We start from the raw sequence: 21600 nt of genomic DNA, 5'->3' as shown, positions 1-21600 counted from the left end.
CATATGGACAAAGAGAACTGATCGGTGGTTGCCAGGGGAAAGGGGGGTGGGGGGAGGGCACTAGGGGTGAAGTGGTGTACCTACAACATGACTAATAACGATGTACAACTGTAATTTCACAAGGATGTTAACTTTCATAACCTTAATAAAAAAAAGAGAAAAAATGTGGAAAACATATTCACGCGTCTATATGGGAGATGTGTACAATGCCACCACTGCTGCATTCGTAGCAAGATGCCAAGTGGGACACTTTCAGGAGAAAATTTTCGTTGTGGGGTCTGCAAGCTGTAGTTTGCTTTTGCTTTGTCTTGGTTCCCCTCTGGAGGTGAACTGACACATTTTACCTTCAAGTGTTCTTGATAAACTCATTCCCGATCTCAACATAAAAATATAGCTGGCTCCACTAAGCATATAATTTTTCTATCAAACCATCAATATCAATTCCTGGCCTGTGATTCAAGTAATATCTTCACCATAACTTTAAATAATACTTCTCAGTTCTTGGATTAAAGAAATGCTTTCTAATTAAAAGTCCAGCACTCCATATTCTCGAAGTACCAAAAAACCCTGGCAGTCTGAATTTATTGTAATGGAAAATGTTAGGTTTTAGCTACAAAAAAAGGGTAATGGCTTTTTAAAAAATGACAACAGTAAATGTTTAAGAGATTTATTAAAGCATCTTATCACAAAGACGGAAACATACAAATTAGAAACATGCAACCGTCATCTTCCACAGTCAAGTTAAAATGTTATATATTTTTCCTGTTTTCATAGCTGAAAACTTCAGATCTTATACCCAACTCACTCGCCCTGAACATCTAACTCATCCTTCCTGAAAGTATCCAGGGCAGCAAATAACCAAAATGCAAACTATTACATAAAGAAAGTGCAAAGTTAAAAAGACAATGTGTAGAGAACACCCCCTCCCACCCCCGTCAAAGGCAAACAATAGCACTTCGCTCTTGCTTAACCTAGATTGTCTTCAAAAACTACTAAAATTTAATAGACTTAACAAAAAAAACTGACTTTTAATAGATGTCCAAAAAGCTTGTTAGTGTTTGATAATAAATGCTTAAACAAAGGAAAACGTATTTTATATCAAACTAGTTTAAGAGCCCTGTATTGCAGCATTCTATAAAATAAACAAGACAAAAAGCTGGTGTAGGGTTTATTGACAAAGGCAGAGTTTCCTCAGGCAGGTATGTAAGGAGGCGGTGGTTCTTTTTCCGGCATCTTCACTGCCATTTCATAGGTTGGCAAAACATACTGAAGAGAGAAAAAAATTATATCGGACTTAATTCTCCTTTAAAAATCCTACCTGGAACAATTAAGCTTTCAGATTTTATGTCCTATCGGGGCATACAACCCACAGGGAAGAGCTGAAGAAAATGTTAGCTCAGTAGTTCCTGAGAGCAGAGATGAATAGCAACCTGGAATGTCACATGCAGGTGACATGTCTGATCCAAGACTGCTGGGATGGAGGGAGGGCAGCAAACGGGCAGAATTTCCCTTCTGATCTGACCCTGAGGGTACCAGGACACCTGAGAGGAAGCATGTGCCACTGCTCTGCCCGGTTCCAGGGTGACTGATAAAGTACCAGTGGCAACTACACCTCAGGGGCTGAGGATCTAGGTTAAGTGCCCCATTGAACCACACTAAAGGAAGCCTCTGAGATGCCAGATCCTGAATTTCATCAGAATCTGTAGTCAGAGCATCAGGTACTTACATCATGTCCTCTATAGGAGTGGCCTTCTAACCTAAGTGACTCCAACTGTGACAGGTTGGCCCTACATGGACCACGATATTCTACACACTGAAAACCTGGGAAGACAGGACAGTAGCGACTCAAGGGCCCCGAGAAGGAAGCCTCCCCACAGACTCAGGGAACACACTGCATTCCTCTCCGCACAGAAAAACCAGCTGCCCTTTGGATCATATGGATGTTTTTTTGAAAGCAACACATGCTTTGATTGATAGTACCCCATCCTTAGAAATGCCAGAAGCCACAGGTCAGGCATGGCTCACACTGCTGTTTCCTGTGACCTGCCCGCAAAATGCAACCCTCTTGGAGACCACTTATGAATCAAATCTAACAGCCAGGGTGAGTGAGATGGGCAGCACAGGGTGCCTCTCACCCGTGTATCCAGGATGCCAACTGGGAAATGCGAATCTTGTGGATTTAAGCTACTCATGCCCTAAACCACAGTTATGGCACTGAAGAGAAAGTCAAGATGCAGGTTCTTGGGAATCATCAGTAATGGCTAGTGAAGTTTTAATATATTAAAAGGTCATTCACCTGTGGCGGTGCTTCAAAGGCAGGGTATACAGCAATCTCTGGCATGTTTCTGTTGTTGATGTATTTATAACAGTTCCAAACACAGTTGATTAGATAAGCCTAAAAGAATACAAAGAAAATTTACATATGCTAGAAACTCAACAGGCTACCTACTCTAAAATTAAGGTGACTTATAATGCTTTCCTCCACATTTTCTCTACAGAAAAGGGAAGTGACCTCCAATTAGACCTAGCACAGGCCAGGCCCTTTCTCTATTTGCTCTCATTTAAATGCCACAAGTTTTATCATCATCATTTTACAGAGAAATCAGAGATCAGTTTCAATTCAGGTCTGATAACCATCGTGCTGCAGAAGAAATTCTGTTTCTGAACCTTGAGAATTTTACTAGATTTTCAATTCAAATCATGAACCACTTCCAAAAACATAATGATATTCCTTACACTTAGGAAGGATCCTGGCATTTCCAACCACTCTCTGGAAACAAGGGGGAGGACATTCCCTAAAAGCTACTCTACTACTGTGTCAGAATAAACACTGTCACTTCCTGTGAACTGAAAGGAGATAAGGCAACAAAAGGTTTAGGTAGACAGTCTCACAGCCTAATTGGCCCCCCACATATTTAGTCTGCAACTCACCTTAAAAATGATGAATAAGGCAAAGAATGTAAGAACAATGAACAGGAGGCTGCTGGAGTCCAATGCCAGGAGGTCATCTTTATAGGGAAAGTCAGGCTATAAAAAAAAAAAAAGGGAGGGATGAACAGGCAGAGTGGGTGGGTGGACAGACTGACTGACTATTTATGTGAGGAAGATAGTCCCTGAGCTAACATCTGCGCCAACTTTCCTCTACGTTTATATGTGGGATGCTGCCACAGCATGGCACGATGAGTGGTGTGCAGGTCTATGCCCAGGATCCAAACCTGCAAACCCGGAGCCACCGAAGCAGAGCTCGTGAACCCCATCACTCTGCCACTGGGATGGCCCCAAGAGGATTTTTAGTGAAACTATTCTGTATGATACTACAGTGATGGATAGATGTCACTACACACTTATCCAAATCTATAGAATGTACAGCACCAAAAGTGAACCCTAATGTCAACTCTGGACTTTCGGTGATAACAATGTATCAATGCAGGTTCATCAATCGTAACCAACGTACCACTGTAGTTTGGGATGTGGATAGTGGGGGAGGCTCTGAGTGTATGGGAACAGTAAGCATATAGGAACTTGCTTTACTTTCTGTTCAATTTTGCTGTGAAACCAAAACTGCAAAACTGCCCTAAAAATAAAGTTTATTGGGCCAGCCTGGTGGTGCATGTGGTTAAGTTCGTGTGCTCCACTTTGGGGACCCAGGGTCCACAGGTTCTGATCCCAGGTGCAGACCTACACATCACTAAGCCATGCTGTGGCAGCACCCCACATACAAAATGGAGGAAGACTGGTACAGATGTTCGCTCAGGGACAATCTTCCTCAAGCAAAAAGAGGAAGACTGGCAACAGATATTAGCTCAGGGCCAATCTTCCTGACCCACCCCCTGCAAAAAAAAGAGTTCATTAATTAAACACATACACACACTCTTATAATTCAGCCACGGCACTTGCACTTTGTGATAACCTGGAAAGCAAGTAAGAATACAAACAAAAGGCACCAAAGTCAGAACTGATATTCTAATAAAAACTTATAAAGAGAATTTAACTCAAAGTGCTTTTAACCCTTATTATCACTAATGCATGCGATGATCGCTTAAAATACATTTGTTTAATACCCAGAATACTCCTAAGAGTCTAAGCCGAGTTCATTTTCTCTTTACTTTTCACTATTTTACATCGTTCTGGCCTGTGGAAAGTACAGGACTCCAATCTGCCCCTGGGTCACTGAGTCAAGAAGGCAGGAGGTGCTGAGATTTACCTAAGTTTTACAGGCCATACAGTCCTACGGGGGAAATAATTTTTCTAAAAACCAATCATCAGTCTCAAAGCTCATCAGAAGGGAGGAAAAACAAGGCATGCCCCTGGTTATAAAGCCAGGCAAAACTGTATGCTTTATTGCAGACATACTATGTTCTACTGAGAAGGATCAGCTCTGTTTAGTCAAATATTTCTTGAGCATTTACTGTGTGCAAGGCAACGAGCTAGGTTCAGGGAGAACGGCATCACAAAAGGATAATTTAGGATTTACAAGCTGGCCAACAGAGAAACGACCCTCCAGTCTGAAAGATCAAATGAATACAAGAGAGGGGAGAAACCACAGGGGTCTGTAAAAGGAATTGTAAAAAATTCATTTGGATGTTTTTCTTTTTATGATGCTCATTTAATTTTTTGAAACATATCCATTTTTAATGGAAATGTCAACACAAATGCCCAAATAATTTCACATTTTCATAAAAAATACATAGAAATCCCAAAGGACAAAAAAAAAAGAAAGAAAGAAAAAGAAAAAATAATGCACATACAAACCCCAAACCCTGGCTAAGTATCTCCCTGGGATAAAACTATTCTTTAAGGCTTCATCTATAAATAAATGAAAAGGACAGAGGCTGTATGGGACCAGGTCATGTGGGAATGCTCTGGATTTTATTCAAAAGGATTGTAATTTTTCAGCCAGCGATGACACGATCAGAGAGAACTACGCTTAGGAAGCCTCTGACCACTGCTGAGCAGGCCAGCAGGCCCTGGCCCCGGTTACTTCTCTCCAGCCTCAGCACACGCTGCTGCCCCTCCCTTACTCTGTGTGCCAGCCACCACGGGCATCTTTTGTCCCCTGACTGTCCATGTCCTTCCTGCCTCAGGTGTCTCTCTTACTTGACCATTTTCCTCTATCTTAATTCGTATTCAGACTCGAGTGCATTTCGAATCTCAATTCCCAGCCCTGGTCTGACACCTGTGCGATATCCACTCACACAGCAGCCTACACTTTTCCTTCACAGCTTGTATTGCAATTTTAATTCAATAACTGTCAGTTTTCCAATTCCTTCACTAGAAAGTTAAGTTCCACTGACATATCCCTAGGACCTAGCAGACTGCCTTGCACATAATAAGCAATCAACAAGTGTTTTTCGAATGAATGACAAATTTGGTGGTATGCAAAATGGACTAGACAGGAAATCTGCAAGTGGGGAGAAAAGCCCTAAAAGACAGCATTTTTTAAATGAATTTTCATTTATCTGGACCCCACACCTCAACCCAGAGCAGTCCCTGCGCCCCTCCATCATTTGGCATTAATCTAAGCCCCTCATTTTCTGCTGTCATGTGACAGTTCTAGCTCGTCACCACAGATAACGTCTTCATGTCTTGCCTCCCCAAATACGTGGTGTGCTCCTTGAAGAGAGGAAAGTTATGCTTACACCTACACCATTCACCAATGGTTCGCCTAGAACAAAGTGAAGGATACAGCAGACACTCAAATATTTGCTACGGATGCCTGCAAAGACAAAAAGCTAATACTTTAACGAGTGCCAAACACAGTCAAATTTTTATACTTGAAGTATACTCAAAACGAAAGCTGAAGTACTCCCCGAGTTCTATGACATCCATTTTAGGGACCTTTAATATTGGATTATCCAAATGGTATGGTAAGAAGATACTCTATTTTCATCTTACTGGTTTCAACATGGTAGTTAAGCGGAGTAACAGTTATGATTTTAAAATACTTTTAAAAATAAACAGGGTAGGTTAAATAAAAATAGTACCTAAAGCTGACTCAGAATTTCAATTCAAATATTTTACTTAAAAAAAAAGTTTAATTAGCATACACACTTACTAATTGATCCAGATATTCTTTGATTCTTGGCAAATAAGTGAGAGAACTGATAGCAACCAGGCAACTGAGAACAAAGTCAAAAAGCCGGTAACAGAAGAACGGGATCAGCCAACCCACTTGATACTGAAAAAACACAACCGCAACATCACATCACATAGAGGAAATTAAGTAAGTACCAAGCAGTAAACGTCAAGCTCTAAAAGGTGAAAACACAGGATACTTACAGAAATTGCTCCATATACCAGCATTGAACTGATTATAAACATAAGAACAGAGACGGCAAAAAGAACACAGGCATTATCTAAGAAAACAAAAACAAAAATCTAATTAAGCTACTTACATAACAAAAAGAACAAACTCTTCATGACAAAATAATGTTTTAAAGCTAGCTTTAAAATGGCTAAGTATTTTCAAGACTGGCTATGAAAAAAAATCTAAGGCCAAGAGGGTTAAAAAAAAAACACAACAAAAAACCTGCCTCAGCATTAAGTAATGAAGCTTGAGAAATTCACGCCTTTGTTTTTCTTGCCTCTTAAATTGCTACAACTCACTGACACTTATTTAGGCGGGCACATGAACCAGGTACTTTGCTAGAGAAACATCTCTCCCCAGAGTCTAAGAGTCTGAGGACATGTAAAGAGATCATTTTAATCCAATGTAGCAAGTGCTACAACAGAAGCAGAAACAATTAGCTTTGCCTGGAAAATCAGGGAAAAATACAAAAGAAATGACACAAGCTGGGTCTTGTGAGACGAGGAGGGTTCAAGTGGAGGAAAAGGCTGGCATCCGCTTAAAAGACAGATGATTAAACCAAAGAATGCCACATACGCCCCTTCTCGCCTTAGACGCATCATTTGAATGCAAGGTTTACCTTGAACCCTCCCACCTCTCCCTCATTCCAACGTCCACACTCAGCGCTCCACATCTCTTCACCTTGGCTTCTCTGCTGTACGTGCATCTGTCGTCTTCTCTGTTCCTCAACTCTTTCTCAGGTTGTTCCCTTTCTCTACATTAATCCACAACCAAGTAATTTCTCACAAAACAACCAAGTAATTTCAAACAATACAAAATCACACATTTTGAGATTCTTAGCACAAATCTACAGTTGAATCTGTGACTATGAATAGACATTAAGAACCCAAAGGGCACGAATAATGATGAAAGATTCACGTAACTGCTGAATATTCACACTACTGGATAAATGTTACATATCATCTTGTCACTTGGCAGTATAAACATCGTCAATATTTGCCACTAAAGTAAGTCAGAATAGTCCTCTTTAAATTTTCCTAGAGGATATAGGATAGCTAAATATTAAGAATTTAAAGGACCTTCCTGCTGCAGCATGCAAAATGGCACTGAAGAGGGAAGAATTCAGATATAAACAAAAGACAAAATCAAACGGGAGAGGTACCATCAAACTTGAAAGCAAAATTTATAATTCAAACAATCAGCTTTCAAAAATCTGTTATGGAAGACTACACGCTTATTTCCATTTCTTAAAGTATCGAAAGAATAATTCAAGTGAAGTTCAACGTCTTCCATTAGAGCAACAAACAACACGATAGGGGGGAAGTGGGGAGGGGGCGGGCAATACATATAACGCCTGCAACAAGAGACGCTCCAGGATTTGGGAATCAATAAAGCAAACAAAATATGAGGGCCAGATGCCTGGAGAGGAAGCTCAGGTTTCCAGCCCCAGCAGAGCCAGGAACCTCCTCTACGAGGCCCCCACGCGTTTACCGATTCCCGAGGTGAATGTAAATAAAGTTAAATTCATATTTGAAAAACAGCTTGCATATGTTGCAGTATTTCAGCATATATCCAGTGTCATATCCTGTTTAGTTGATTAAAAATAACTAACCAAGAACCTCATTATTTAAAATCTGTCACCAGGCCAATGATCAGAAATTAACTTGTTATTTTAACACTGGGACGGAGGCAAAGTCAAATTTCAACTTTCAAAGAAACACAAACTACCAATGACCAAAAACTACGTACTTTTACATTCTCTCAAGAATAAGGGCTTTGGCAGAATTATAATCAACAAAAATATGACAATACATCCGATTCTCTCTACAGCAGTCACAATACTCATGCAACACGCAATAAACGCATGACTTCACACCTGCAGCTCCAGCCAAGAACGCCAGCTGGACAAACTACAAGAATCTCAAGAACCATAAATCTTTTTCTACACCTCGACTTTAAGAGAAACATACATGACAAGGGAAAATGCTGACATGAGCAGGTTTAGTAAAATTTTACAGCCTAAAGTAAAATCATGAAAATACCAAAAACAGCCACTAGAAGCTCAAATTTTATTTATTGTTCTACTTTGGTTTTTAAATAAAAACAGACTACTCAGAAAAAAGCAAATGATAGAAGGGATGTTTCTAATACGTTCCTGGTATTTCTTCTATCACATCTGACAACAAAATTAAAGGATTATACTGTATCTGAAAAGACAATCAGGAGATACTATAGAGTATGACAGGTAGCCACAAAACCCTGGCTCTTAGAAACAGAAGTCAGCCCTGTGGACAATGAATCATTTGAATTACCAACCAAATTTTTTTAAAAAACAACTTCATAAATGGATGGGAGAAGGTCATAAATGTAATGAAGCTCAGAACTTTGTAATAAAAGCTTAGAAATCTAAGAATATGATAATTAAGATCCCATAATATTATAAATATAACACACGTGAACTGGAACATTTTTCTGAAGTGAAATTTTTAAAAATCAACATGCAGAAGCTGTTCGCACTGAAAAGTCTGAAGTATAATTTCTGTTCAAATACTAAATTTCTAACATAATTTGTAGTAATATAAAATCATAGCTACAATTTTTCCCACCTGTACTTCAGAGAAAGATAATGAAAACACTGCTATCGGGGAATAAATAGGTTTAAAAAGGTAATTTCCATGAATGTCCCAGGGTTACACTATTTTTACCTCCAATGTCAAGTCTTTCTTCATCTAAACAATAGAAATATATTTAGAATTGTGACTCTGAGCAAAAGATGTCACCAAATATTCCAATAATTCACATTTTATATTTTACTGTGAGTCTATTTTCCCCACGAGCAAATCTCCCATCCTCTACTACACATGTCAGCTGACCCTCAACGGCTCATGGTCTTCTTGAAATCCTTCTTCCCCTCTTATCTCTACAGTACCCAACAAGGCACATATTTCTCAAAAGTCTTCCGGGACTCCATTCCATTTTCTGGCTGGAAATGCTCACTCTTAATTCTATCTTTGAAAAACCTACAAAAACACTTTTATGCCTCAGCAAGTAGAATAACAAGCATAATTCAATCAATCCTCCCCTAAATAACAAGTGTGTGCGTGCGTGTTTAATTAGCAGGAGATATTTTCAAAGAAAAACATACCAGCCATTCTCTCAGATGAATAATAATTGCCAATGACTTCATACTGAATGTTGACGGCTGGCATTGAGTTTGGATGAGTCACCTCCACAGTCAGCAAAATTGCCATCAATAGGTTTACCACCTGTGAAAGACATTTTAGCAATTATATTATTAACCAGGAAGCAGTCTTCAGCACAATCTTTAGATGTCTTCTCATATTTAAAATTGTTTTACTTGCAGTAGCAAAGATATAAAATAGTAGAAGACTGTGAGATACAATATGCAACACCACCACAAGAATAGTTTAAAATAAACATTTCATAAAGTGAAAATATAAACTTAACGTTAACCATTTCGGAGAAATGATGTTTGATTGCTCCTGTGTAATATCAATATAACAGAATAAAAAGGCACAACAATTAAAAATAAGGGGTCACCACAAACTGTTCATGTTCAGAGTCACATATTTATTTATATACCCATCTCAGAGCGTCTGTGTTTGAAGAAGCTACAGTTCATCCAATACACTTATCCATCAGAGAAACACAATGCCCGTCAGATAAGCCTGAAACCCCTCCACAGTTATCTCCCACCCAGCGATAGAGAACTATGTCCTCTTGAACCAGACTCAAATGCTTAAGAGACTTTCCAAGATTTTGACTACATCACTTAACTTTCACCTACTGTCTTAACTCTGTCTTTGAGACTATCTGCTCCCCCTTCTGAATAAGTGCTCCTCTAAAAACTAAGGGCAGCTGACATGTGTCTCCAAATACTGTCTTTTCTAGAATAAACATTCAAGTACTTAAACCATTTCTCTAACTAGCACATTTTCCAGCTACCTCGCTATCCCTCTTTGCTGTCCTCTATACACATGCTCCAGTTTGTAGGACATACTACTAAAATGAGATAAGCCTAGTCAGAACACACCAGGATCTTGGTCCCCACACCCTAGCCAACAGATTTCAATTCATGTGTCCTGAAATCACACTGGCTTCATAAATTTTTAGAATGTCACATGAGAGTAACTCCCTAAAACCCTCTTTTTCACACTTCATCCTGCTAAGCTACCACCTCTACCTGGACAGCTGGATTCAGAAGCCCAAGCACAAGCCCTAGTATATTTGCAATCAAATTTCATCTTACTACATTCTTGCCTGTCCAGATTTTCTCCATCTAGATTCTGACCCCCTACAGATTCACTCTCTCCCCCAGCTTCCTGCATCTGAAAATATGATCACTGTGTAATCAGTATCTCCACCTAAGCCACCAGCAAAAAGAACGGGCTGAGGACAAAACTGCCAGAGGCCGTCCTCTTCTCATTCATCAGCAACCTGTGAAGAAAACTCTTTATCTGGCCCAGAGGAGCATCCTGAGACTCTGTCAAACATCTTGCTGAAATCTCACAGTTAACAGCTGGTGAATTTTCCTACTCTACCAGAGTTGTAACTCGAACAAGGAAATTATTTATGCTCTAGTTGTAGTAAATCCCTAGGGTGTCCTAGGAGGCATCACATCCTTTAAGTGCTCAAAACAGTCCCGTTTCCGACTCAATACAGAAACCTCCCCTAGGACTGGAGTTAGGCCTCCCTAACTAAAGTTCACAGAATCTGTTCTCTCCCCCTTTGAGAAAATCTGAACATTTGAGACTTTCAAGGGCTATCTGAGCCTTATCAACAGTATTTTAAACAAACTATTATGTAGCTCTTTCCTGTTTACCCTGAACAACACGTATACATAGCTTATCAGCTGAAGGCATTTCACATTCTCAAAGAGAACAGCCCAAACTTTTATCTTTAAACAAGATAAGGTTAGGCGATCTAAACGATGTTACAATATCAAATTCAGAATCAATTCACATTTCTGAGGATATACTATACACTAAGTACATTTACACATATTACTTCACTTATTCCTCGCAACCACCTAGCGAAGAAAATATTCCTAAAGCCCACTTGCGATGGGGAAACTAAGGTTCAGCAAAGCGAAATAACTTGTGTTAAGTTCACTGAGCTGAGAGAGAACAGAGCTAGGACACAAACCTGGTTCTTAAGACAGCCAGCTTCTTAGCACTACATGGTTACTTACCACCATTCCTAAGCAACCCCGGCTTTGAGGTCTTCCCAAAAGAAACCATTATCTAAGGCCATAAAATGTTTATACTTTACTCTCCAAATAAACATGGTCAGTAGCATGCCTCTTTCCTTGCACTGCTCAGAGGCAAGCACTTGAGCTCAGCATTGGTGCTTCAACTCTCATCCTTCAGCTCTTAAAAGGTCTCACAAGGGGCAATCATATTTGCAAGGAGGCTCCCCATTTGAGGGCTTTCTTTATTGCCCATTTTTATTGCAGCGGGTTTTAGCCAGCATATGTGGTGTATGTGTGCGAGTTAACACGATTAGGTGAATTAATTATGGAAGAATCAAATATATCTACTGAAACATTACATACTCTGTGTACGGAAATCAATTTGAAATCAATTCAGCAAGCTCTTCTTTCCTAAACACAATACAGTCACAGTTAAAAAGCCCTGCACAGTACAGAAACACATTCTCATGTCCAGAAAAAGATGGAAACTTAATTACTAAATGAAGGAAATGACACACCAAAAATATTAATTTAATTTTCTCTTCTTAAATATTTTTATCACATGTAGGATTTATAAAAATCTTTCTTCTTTTCCATGGCTAAATCACAGACTCATCCACTATTTTCTTCTTGTAGCATTCGTGACACTCCAAATTTCAATTCATTTTGAGACACACCCCTGAATATGAAACAAAATCAATCAGAGGTCTAATCAAAATGACCAAGAAGTGGTAAAATAAATTTCAACATTACATCATTAAAAGCTCAAACAATTTTTCAAATCTTCACTGAATTAGTAATAGTTCATTAGAATCCTAATTTACATATTAAAGTACTAATTTGGAAAACCTATCCTTGAGATCTCCAAAGATTCACCACTGAGCACCTATCCTGTGCTCATACACAGGCCCCGTGCTATTTACTTTTGATTAGAGTTTATATTTTTACTAAGTTGCATGTAGCATTTATCAAAATATACATAAAATTAACTTGATAATCTTGCAATAGAAAATTCCTCTGAAAAATAGCAACTATGTACAAACAATTCCAGAATATTTATTCCTGATTCATTTTTCCCTTTTACTGCATTGGAAATAAAATTAACAAGAAAGTAATTAAAATCATGATTAACTTCTAAACCTAGTAATATGGAGAGGTATGAAAGGCAGCAAATAATGCTAAAAGCACGGGCAATCAACACAGCAGTCAATGTGGGAGTGGCACTGTCAATGGAGCGGTCAAACAATACAGTTTGCATTATTTTTGTAAGCCTTCTGCACACCTTATATAAGTAAACAAACAACAAACCCAGGTGTGTTCGATTTCACTGGTTACAAAGGAACAGTATCAGATCCATGGAAGCACTTGGCCTCAAGGAGAGTAATTCCTCTTTGCTTTCTCATTTCATTGCCACACCCATCCCAGAAGATTCTTTGAGGACTGGTTTTCGTTTTTGTTTTAAATCATTATTCTTTAGTTTCCCATAGCATATTTTGCCACAACCCAGTATCTGCTGAAACTATAACTAAAACAAAGTGTCTGCTTCAGAGCATCCTGATAAGGCAGAGAGAGCGCATCCACACGGAGCCAGTCTACAACACCACATCAGCAAAGAACAGGCAGCAGATGGAGACCAATATTGACTACCTTTAAAATCTTGTTAAATGTATATTTTATATACTACATATATGTGTTTGTTGTTGTTACCATTACATGCAGTTTCAAATGAGTCATTCCTATCATTTTTTGGAGGAGACAATTCATTTAACAAATGTCTAATGAACACTTCAAGTGTTCTAATTAATAACTTAGCTACTACACATATTTTATTGAGCAAGACCTATCACCTTCCTCCCTCAAGGAGGACATCTTGTTGTAGGGGGAGAAAAATAAGAAAGAGATAATCATACTAATGTGCAACCAGTACAATTTAATAAGTACATACAAAAGGTATGCAGAAACTTTCTAGGTACACAGTGAGGAAACCAGAGCCCTCTGGCTGGGAGGTAAGGAAAGCTCCACCAAGAACACATGTGAGGTAACCATTAAAAAATTAACTGGAATTGACAAAATGTTGTTAAAGACTGAAGCTGGGTGATAAGTAAAAGGAAGATTTTTATACTATTTCACTATTTTTGTTATTTGAGATATTCCTTAATAAAGATTCAAGAAAGGACTTGCGAGGAGAAGGAATAGCATTTGCAAAGGCATTGAGGCACAAAACAAAACGGGAAAGATACTAACTTTGAAACATAAACAAACTATATTTATTTAAAGGAGTCAGGAGTGAGGGAGGAAAGCTGTCCGTGTTTTTCTCTAGGCTACCCAACCTAAGTTTATCATTGAGACACTCATGTAAAATTAGCCATACGTTAAATCTTTCCAAGATCTAAAATTATAACAAATGCTCAAAATGTCCTCTTGCAATAGCCCATTAACCCTGAAGGAGGAGACCCCTGCAGCAGACGTTTAAGCCCACTTTCAATCATTTAATAAACGTTTGAACTTACGCCACCTAAGAAACTGTTGTTTAAAATCATCTCACTTCAAATTCTTTAATAAATGATAGAGAAAACCATTTCAGGAACACCACAATTTAAACTGGAGCTCATTCTGAAATTTAATATTACTTAACCAGGTATTAAGCTAGGCATGCTTCTTTCAAATCTAAAATGCCAAAGGCTAACGCTTCAGGGTTGGTGCACCTAATAACTGGCTCTGGCTTCTCTATGACCTGCTGCACTATTTAATACCACACAACTAATGCTTTAGCATATACAGTGCTGCAGTTGCCTTAACACTAGACCAGTAGAAGCAGTTGCTAGAAAGCAATGATACTGTGTCAGATACAAAGTCACTGACACAACTTCTGGGCCCGATAGGAGGCGGGGGCTGCACCTTCAGGTTCCAAACAGCACAGAGGCAATCTAAAGAGAATCATAAATATTCTCCCACCTAGAACAGAGGAGGAGAGCATCTTGGCAAGGTAGCTGGAGAGGGAAGTGACATTCTACCTCACTCACTTCCACATTGCTTCTCTATTTTAGTAAAGAAGCTTCTGGCAACAAAATGCACTGGTTGGACAAGTTCTCTTTGTTTAGAAATATTATACTACACTTTTGTGCAGGTGGTCTTGTTTTCTAAATGTTACACGTCTCCCCAACTAGGCAGAAATTGTGTCTTTATATTGTTCTGGTACTGAAGCCACACTTTTTGAAAGTCACCAGAAATACCGTGATCAACAAAACCAGTGACCTTTTCCAGTCCTTAATCTGATTTGAATCTGATAATACCGATCACAATCTCCTTCTCTCTTGACACTGTACCATAAGTTTCATTTTTGTACCTGTGCTCCAAAGTTCTTTGTAATGTTATAAATACTATGGACAGATGGATGGATGCCATGTTCAAAACAAGAAACATTTGGGAGCCTCTATTTCACAGGTAATAGTAATACAAAAGACGAATGACACACGGTCCCTGTGATTTGGTCTTGTTCTATGTCCACCACAGCCTTTTACATTGTAGATGATCAATAAATCTCTTAAGACAGATTAATTGACGAAGCAATTTACAATGTTCCACTAAGAAAAGTCCAGCAAAGTAAGAACAGCTATGGCATCTTTTTAAAATTGTGAAACTAAAGCATGGAAAAAAGGAGAGACGTGGAATGTCTTCACATGCACTGCTTCCAGTAGGGAACAGATTTAAACTCTTCACCCCCTATTTTGGGAGAATACATGCCTTTACTAAAGTTTTTCTCTCTGCATTTTCAGGTTCACTATTTATAATTCCCACTTTTCCCTGCTATTCCTTTCATTTTTACGAGCGGACCCCACTGCATAAAGAAAAACCTGCCTACAAAAGACTGGGAAGAAACACAGCCAATTACATTCAGATGGCTGAAATCGGGATGGTGCTTATTTCCTTCTTGAGAAGTTAGAAATCCTTTGTTCTGTGAATGGAGGGAAAAACCCGAGAAGAAAAAGGAAGATTAAGTTTGCAGGCGCGAGTCCCAGGCAGCTGGACTTTCTCAGTTAAGGAGGAGGGAATCATCTTCTAGGGATGAGGGAGGCAGGGTTGAGTAAGAGGCTTGAGGACCCTAAAGATTTGAATTATTCATTTAGGAGAACGGAAGGCAGAGCTAAGGAGGAACAAAAGAAACTGAAGACCCAAACCCTTAGCACAGCGGAAAAAAAAAGGAAGTTAAATGATTGATGTCCAGTATTACAAATCTGTTAAAATACAGAACAAGAGGGGGTCTTTGCATAAAAATGTGATATAATTATACCAATAAGATGATGTTTCTGAAATATAAAGCTACCGGAAATACCAAAATAAATTTAATAGGAGTAAATAAGCCTATACATTCAAGTTTTGTTGTTGTTCTTTTTAATGTACAGTAATGAAGCAGGCCTGCAAAAAACAACAGGGCAGTCAGGAATAATGTGGAGGTCAGGGGGTCCCCTGGGGGTGGGCCATGAAACAGTATCTGCCCAACTGAAGAGGATTCTCATCTGGTGTTTGTGCAAGTGGTAATGATTTCATGGCACTGAGTAGGGAAGTAACGAAGACAGACAAAGACAGAAACAATATCTGTGATAAAGCTCTTCCCTTTTTGGCAGTTCACAGAAGTTATCAGAAACTGTGTGGTATCACTAATGGCACAACCTCCCACACCGAAAAAAAAAAAATCACAAAGTGATTAGCAAAAGTGGCCAAGTCGACAATGTGAGAAGTTTATAAAAGCTTCTGTAAAGTCTTCATAACCTAAAACTACCTAAACAGAATCATAGTGAGAAGTCACAGACAAACGAGCTTCAACGTGTACGAGACTGGAGACAGTAGTAGGAAATCACAAAGTGGTACCAGTGAACCACCAATTAACAACGTCGTCAACTTGGTTATGACATAGAATTGCACAGATCTTGGAATCCAGGAAATGCTAGCATATGTGGGCAAAATACAGCAGGCTCTCAATAAAGGTCTCCTAAAAAACGGACCGGGTCTAACACGAAAAGCGTCTAATAGGCAGGGACGAGTTGCATCAGGAAAAAGCAGATCGAGTGTAAATCCAAGCAAAAGGTACTGCCTTTAACAGAATGTCTAGACTCACAACAGATGCCTTTCTGCCTACATCACAAACACACTGTAACAAACAAGGTCCAGCAACCACAGACAACTGCGTTACAATTGGATCTTTCCTTTCCTTTCAAGCAAGACATATGTCGAAACTAGGCTGCATTTATCAAGCGCTGCTCCCAACTGTTTCGTTAGGGGAAAAAACTCCAGAGACCAATGGTGGCGGTGGGGGGTACGGGGGGGCTTTTCAGATCACGAAGTACAAAAAGAACTGAAGTCTAGTAACTTCCAGAAACCCCCACCAAAAACTAGCACCCTCATCTCCTCCCCCGCGCCCCCCGCCCCCGCAACGCCTCCGCCTTTCCCGATCCCGCTTTTCCCCTAATTCTTGCCAAACAATCTCCCCATTCCCTCCCACCCCCACTCCGATTCCTGGACAGTCTCCTCCCTCAAAGTTAGAGCACCCCAAACAGAAGCTCCCCTACACCTTCTCGCCCCACCCAACACCCCGTTTTCAGTCCCACCTCCTCCCAGGGAACACTCCCTTTCAGCCCGGGCTCCCCCACTTCTCGCTCATGCGCATTCCCCGCAGGGCCCCTACCCTCCCGTCCCGCCCTTACCATGTACCAGGTCCCCAGGATGATGGTCTCGGTGCGGACATGGCAACAGCCGCAGCACCGGTTGCTGTAGAACCGGTCGCTGCGGCTCCGCTTGAAAGTCATGGACACCATCGGGAAATCGCGGGCCTCCTTCTTGGCCGGGCCCCTGAAAAACGCTTTGCGCCCAGCAGTTGAACCCAGACAGCTCAGTCACCGAGTCCAAAACCAAACTACGCGTCTTCAAGCCCGCCCCCAGCCTGAGCCCGGGCCAGCTGCTTCGCAGCTGCGCACTGAGTGCCGAGCGCCGCTCTCGCGCGACCTCGGACTACCCCTCTTCCTCCACCTTCCCGGCACACAGGCCAATGGAAGAGCGGAACGCTGGGTGGACTCGGCCCCTGATTGGAAAAACCTGAAGATTGACAAGACGTCACGCCCAATCAGAAGTGCAGCTCGCCTCAGCGCTAATAAATCCCCCCTTCTTCCGTGAGGGCGAGGGCTGGCTCGTAGGCCTAGGATCGTTTGTGTTGGAGGTAGCCTGGCAGGCCACCATCCCCGAGACCAGAGCGGCAAGAAAAAAGAGGCATTTAATGGAAAGTGGGAGAGACGAGATGAGCGGTGGCAGAAAGCCGGCACGAAGGGATTTTCTGAGTGACATCTGTGCCACGTCCCACTTGGGAGGCCTCACGGGACTGCGGCTGCTCACGTGACCTTTGCGCGCAGCTCGATTGTTGGGCTGGCCGGGGGCGGGGCCTGTGGGGGAAGGGGCGGAGCCAATCACCTCTCTGGGGTCCCCCTCCGCACCGTGGGGGAAGATGGGGATTTCCTGGAGGGATACGCTTTTTGTCACTGTGAAGGCTGTGTGTAGGAAGCAAAGAAATACAATCCAACACTGCCAAAGGCAGCTAAGAGGCAAGAGAATTGAGGAAAGTAAAAGCAGTAAAGCGGAAGAACTGCCTAGGTGCTGGGTGTTTACAGGTAGAATGATTATTATAGGGAAAAATTGTGAAATACATTGAATGGACCAAAAGATTACTGGGTGTCTTCAGTGAAAAACCAGCCATAGTCTGGCAGTGCCTTCCGGGTATTCCGATGGGGGGCTTTCCATCTTTGTTTGTGGAGCTCTGTACAACTCTGAATTGTAGGTAACTAATAGCAAGACGACTTACTCTTGTTCATTGAACTTCTTATTGAATCTTCCCACTCCTTGGAAGAAGCCATTTTGCATCTTTTTGTAAATTCATTTCCTATTCCTGATTAAACAATATAAATGGGTACTTTAAATTCTCCTTTAAGCTATTTCTAACATTTTACCACCCCTCATTAATGAGTAAATAAAATCTTTGACACGTGTTCACTTTGTATTTGTATGAGACTTATGACTTTTACTTTTTAAGGAAATACATGGTTTAACTCTTTGGAAAGTACACTTCCTTTTAGCTAATAGAAAGGCCTTCCCCTCTGCCAAGTATATTCTTAGCTGGAGACCACAGTGAATTCAGAGTAAAGTTTGTTGCATTGGCATGGCTTCAATGAGCACTGCCTGAAATTATATATTAATTTGTTGATTATTTATCTCCTCCACTAAAATGTAAATTCTGGAAGAGCAGAGACTGTGTTTTCTTCTGCTACACTAAAGGAATTGTCCATGGACGATTATCCTGGTTTGGATGATACTTCCAAACTATCTGGGAGGCCATAGTTAAGCCAAGCTACACTGACGGATGGAGTGGGGCGGTAGCAATTTAGCTCATAGTGAATTATGACATTTCCCCACTTAGGGAGTAGACTTTAATAACCCATCCCTCCAAAAACACAATCACATAGCCCTTACTGTGTTCTATGCAAGGATCCAATCACTTTATTTTGTGTCATTTCATCCTTATAACACCAGCTGTATAAGGCAGGTACTTTTATATTATTTAACTCCACAGAGAAGTTAAATTGCATGTCCAAGTTTACAATGCCAGCATGTGTTGGAACTGAGATTAAAACCTGCCATGCAAGTGGTTTCCAAATTTTGCTGCACATTGGAATTACCTGAGGATCTTTAGAAACCACTGATGCTTGGCTACTAACCCCAGACATTCTGATTTAGTTGTTATGGAGTAAGACCTGGGCCCTGGAATTTAAGGCTCTCCTGATGATTCTAATGTGTAGCACTGTTATTCTGTCCTGACACAAAAGTGGTAGACAAAAATAAATATGATACAATCAAATGAAAAATAAGGTAAAGTAGAAAGATAAGATGGGGGAAAGTTACCTGGTTTATCTAAAAGCCAGAATCAGTCTGTATTCTAAATCAGGTATATTTAACATGGCATCAGATCAGCTCTTAAAGTCTGGTTTACCTGTGCTAGGACTATCCCCAGAAAGGGGCCAGGGGACTGTGGCTAAGCGTGAATCACTAGCGAGCACATAACTGTGGATTAAGGGGGGAAAAACATGATTATAGAGTTTTGTGTAGATAATTTTTATCTAATATACATACCATTTTTTTTTTGGAGAAAATAATTTTAAGGTACTATTAGCAAGCAACTTGTCCTTTTGTTATTGTTGGGGGGTGGTATTTCTAGGAGAAAATAGTTTAGAAACATCCACAACAAAGGAAATTAACGTGAGTCTGAAGCTCTTCAACTAACATAGTTTAATCTACTGTTTTCTTTTAAATAATGGCATAGTCTTATTTACGTTACTTTAGCAAATTATTATTGAGGGTCTATTATATACCATGTGGTGGGGATACAAGAATGAATAAGACAGGCTTGTGTCTTTTCTTATAGTTTTTATAGTCTAGAGAGGAAAAGATAATCAAACATTATGGTAAAGCTGATAGCTGCTATCACAGGGTAATAAAGTGTGTTATGGGAGCACGGAACAAGAATACCTAACTTATCAGGATAGGGTACCTGAAGGAAGTGAAACTTAAGCTAATAGTAGAAGGAAACTAGGCTGGCAACAGAGAAAGGATGAGCCAAGGCAGAGGAAATAGTATGGAAAAAGTGTAGGGGAGGGGAAGGACAGAGTAGGGGATGTTTTCGTGGCAGGAAAGGTGCCTGCCCTGCCAGGGGCTACATTTCCCAGCAGCCCTTCTCCAGCAGCCCTTGTATCAAGGTGGCTGTATGAATAGTTACTACCAATTGAATGTGGGCAGAAATGACATGTGTCACAGCTGGGCCAGGGCTTTTAAGAAGTGAGGCAGGGATGGGGGCCTCTCTGCTCTCCTTTTCCCTCATTCCCTGCTTGGCTGAATGCAGAGAACTGAGGCCCCAGGACATGGCAGAGCCACAAGATGGGAGCCTGGGTACTTGAATCACCAGATAGGGGAAAGCCACAGGTTGACACTGAATGGTTACATAAACAAGAAATAAACTCTTATTGGGTTAAACCAATACTATTTTGGGGGTTGTTTTTTATAGCAGCTAGCATAATCCCAATCTAAAAGAAGTTTGGTATAGTTAGAGAAATGTAAGGGTTGGGGAGGGGAATGGGAAAAGAGGAGTAAGAGCTGAGGTCAGACAGGAAAGCTTGGGCCAGATCAAAAAGGCCTAATAAGGGAAAATTAGGAAAAGTCTTGGCATGGACCAAAAAGCCAACTGGGTACCTTGTCTAACTCATCCTAGTGGATTATCTGATTCTGGGGTCTCTGTGCCTTTCTTTGATTTTGGAGCTACTTAAAACTCCTGAATTGTAGATAACTGGTAGCAAGATTTTTGTCCATAGACCTGCAAATGAAGTCTGACCCATAGAGGCATGCAAATTTTGCCACCACCTGCAGAAAAAGCCAGTTTTGCATCTATTGTAAATTATTTCAACCTTCCTGATTGACCTATGTAGGTGTGGTACTTTGAATTCTCTTTTGAACTGGTTGTAACATCTTACTGCTTCCCTCATTAAATAAAGAGATAAAAATCTTTGACATATTAAGTTTATATTTGTGTGAGAGTCATGATTTTATTTTTCCTAAAATAGTATTCTTTAATAGGAGCTATGTTGGACTTTATGCTAAGTATGAGAGACCATTAAAGGGTTAAGCAAGGGAGTTGCAATATCAGATTTGCACTTTGGAAAGATTATTCCAGATGTAATATGGGGAATGGATGAAAGTGGGAGTACTGGAGGCAGGAGTCTGTCACAGAAATATATGTAAGAGCTTATACTGGCATGAACCAAGTAAAGTACCAGTAAGGATGGAGAAGAATACATGGATTTGGGATGTATTTATTCAGTAGGTATAATTGATAGAATTGGTGATGAAGTGATGAGAGTGGGGAATGGCGAGAGGAGTCAAGAATGGCTTCTAGATTTCTGGCTTGAGCAACTGATTAGCTGTAGTTGCTGTATTAGCTGGGGTAGGGAAGACAAAGGAGTAGGGGACGATGAATAACTAAGGTATGAACATG

General features: G+C 40.4%; 1 protein-coding gene across 1 annotated transcript; it reads right to left on the bottom strand.

The window, feature by feature from the left end:
- Nucleotides 1–653: 653 nt before the first annotated feature.
- Nucleotides 654–18552, bottom strand: LAPTM4A (lysosomal protein transmembrane 4 alpha). Its single transcript, XM_014848040.3, has 7 exons — nucleotides 17222–18552; nucleotides 9453–9573; nucleotides 6280–6356; nucleotides 6056–6178; nucleotides 2932–3027; nucleotides 2297–2395; nucleotides 654–1266 (listed from the first exon to the last, which is right to left on the bottom strand). Exons 1-7 carry the CDS (start codon nucleotides 17330–17332, stop codon nucleotides 1192–1194), a joined length of 702 nt encoding a protein of 233 aa, XP_014703526.1. The 5' UTR covers nucleotides 17333–18552; the 3' UTR covers nucleotides 654–1191.
- Between the last annotated feature and the right edge of the window lie 3048 nt (nucleotides 18553–21600).

The sequence above is a fragment of the Equus asinus genome, chromosome 6 (assembly GCF_041296235.1).
Source record: "Equus asinus isolate D_3611 breed Donkey chromosome 6, EquAss-T2T_v2, whole genome shotgun sequence".
NCBI classification, from domain to species: Eukaryota; Metazoa; Chordata; class Mammalia; order Perissodactyla; family Equidae; genus Equus; species Equus asinus.
The sequence above is the reverse complement of the archived record's forward strand: the minus strand, read 5'-3'. Positions and strand labels throughout refer to the sequence as shown.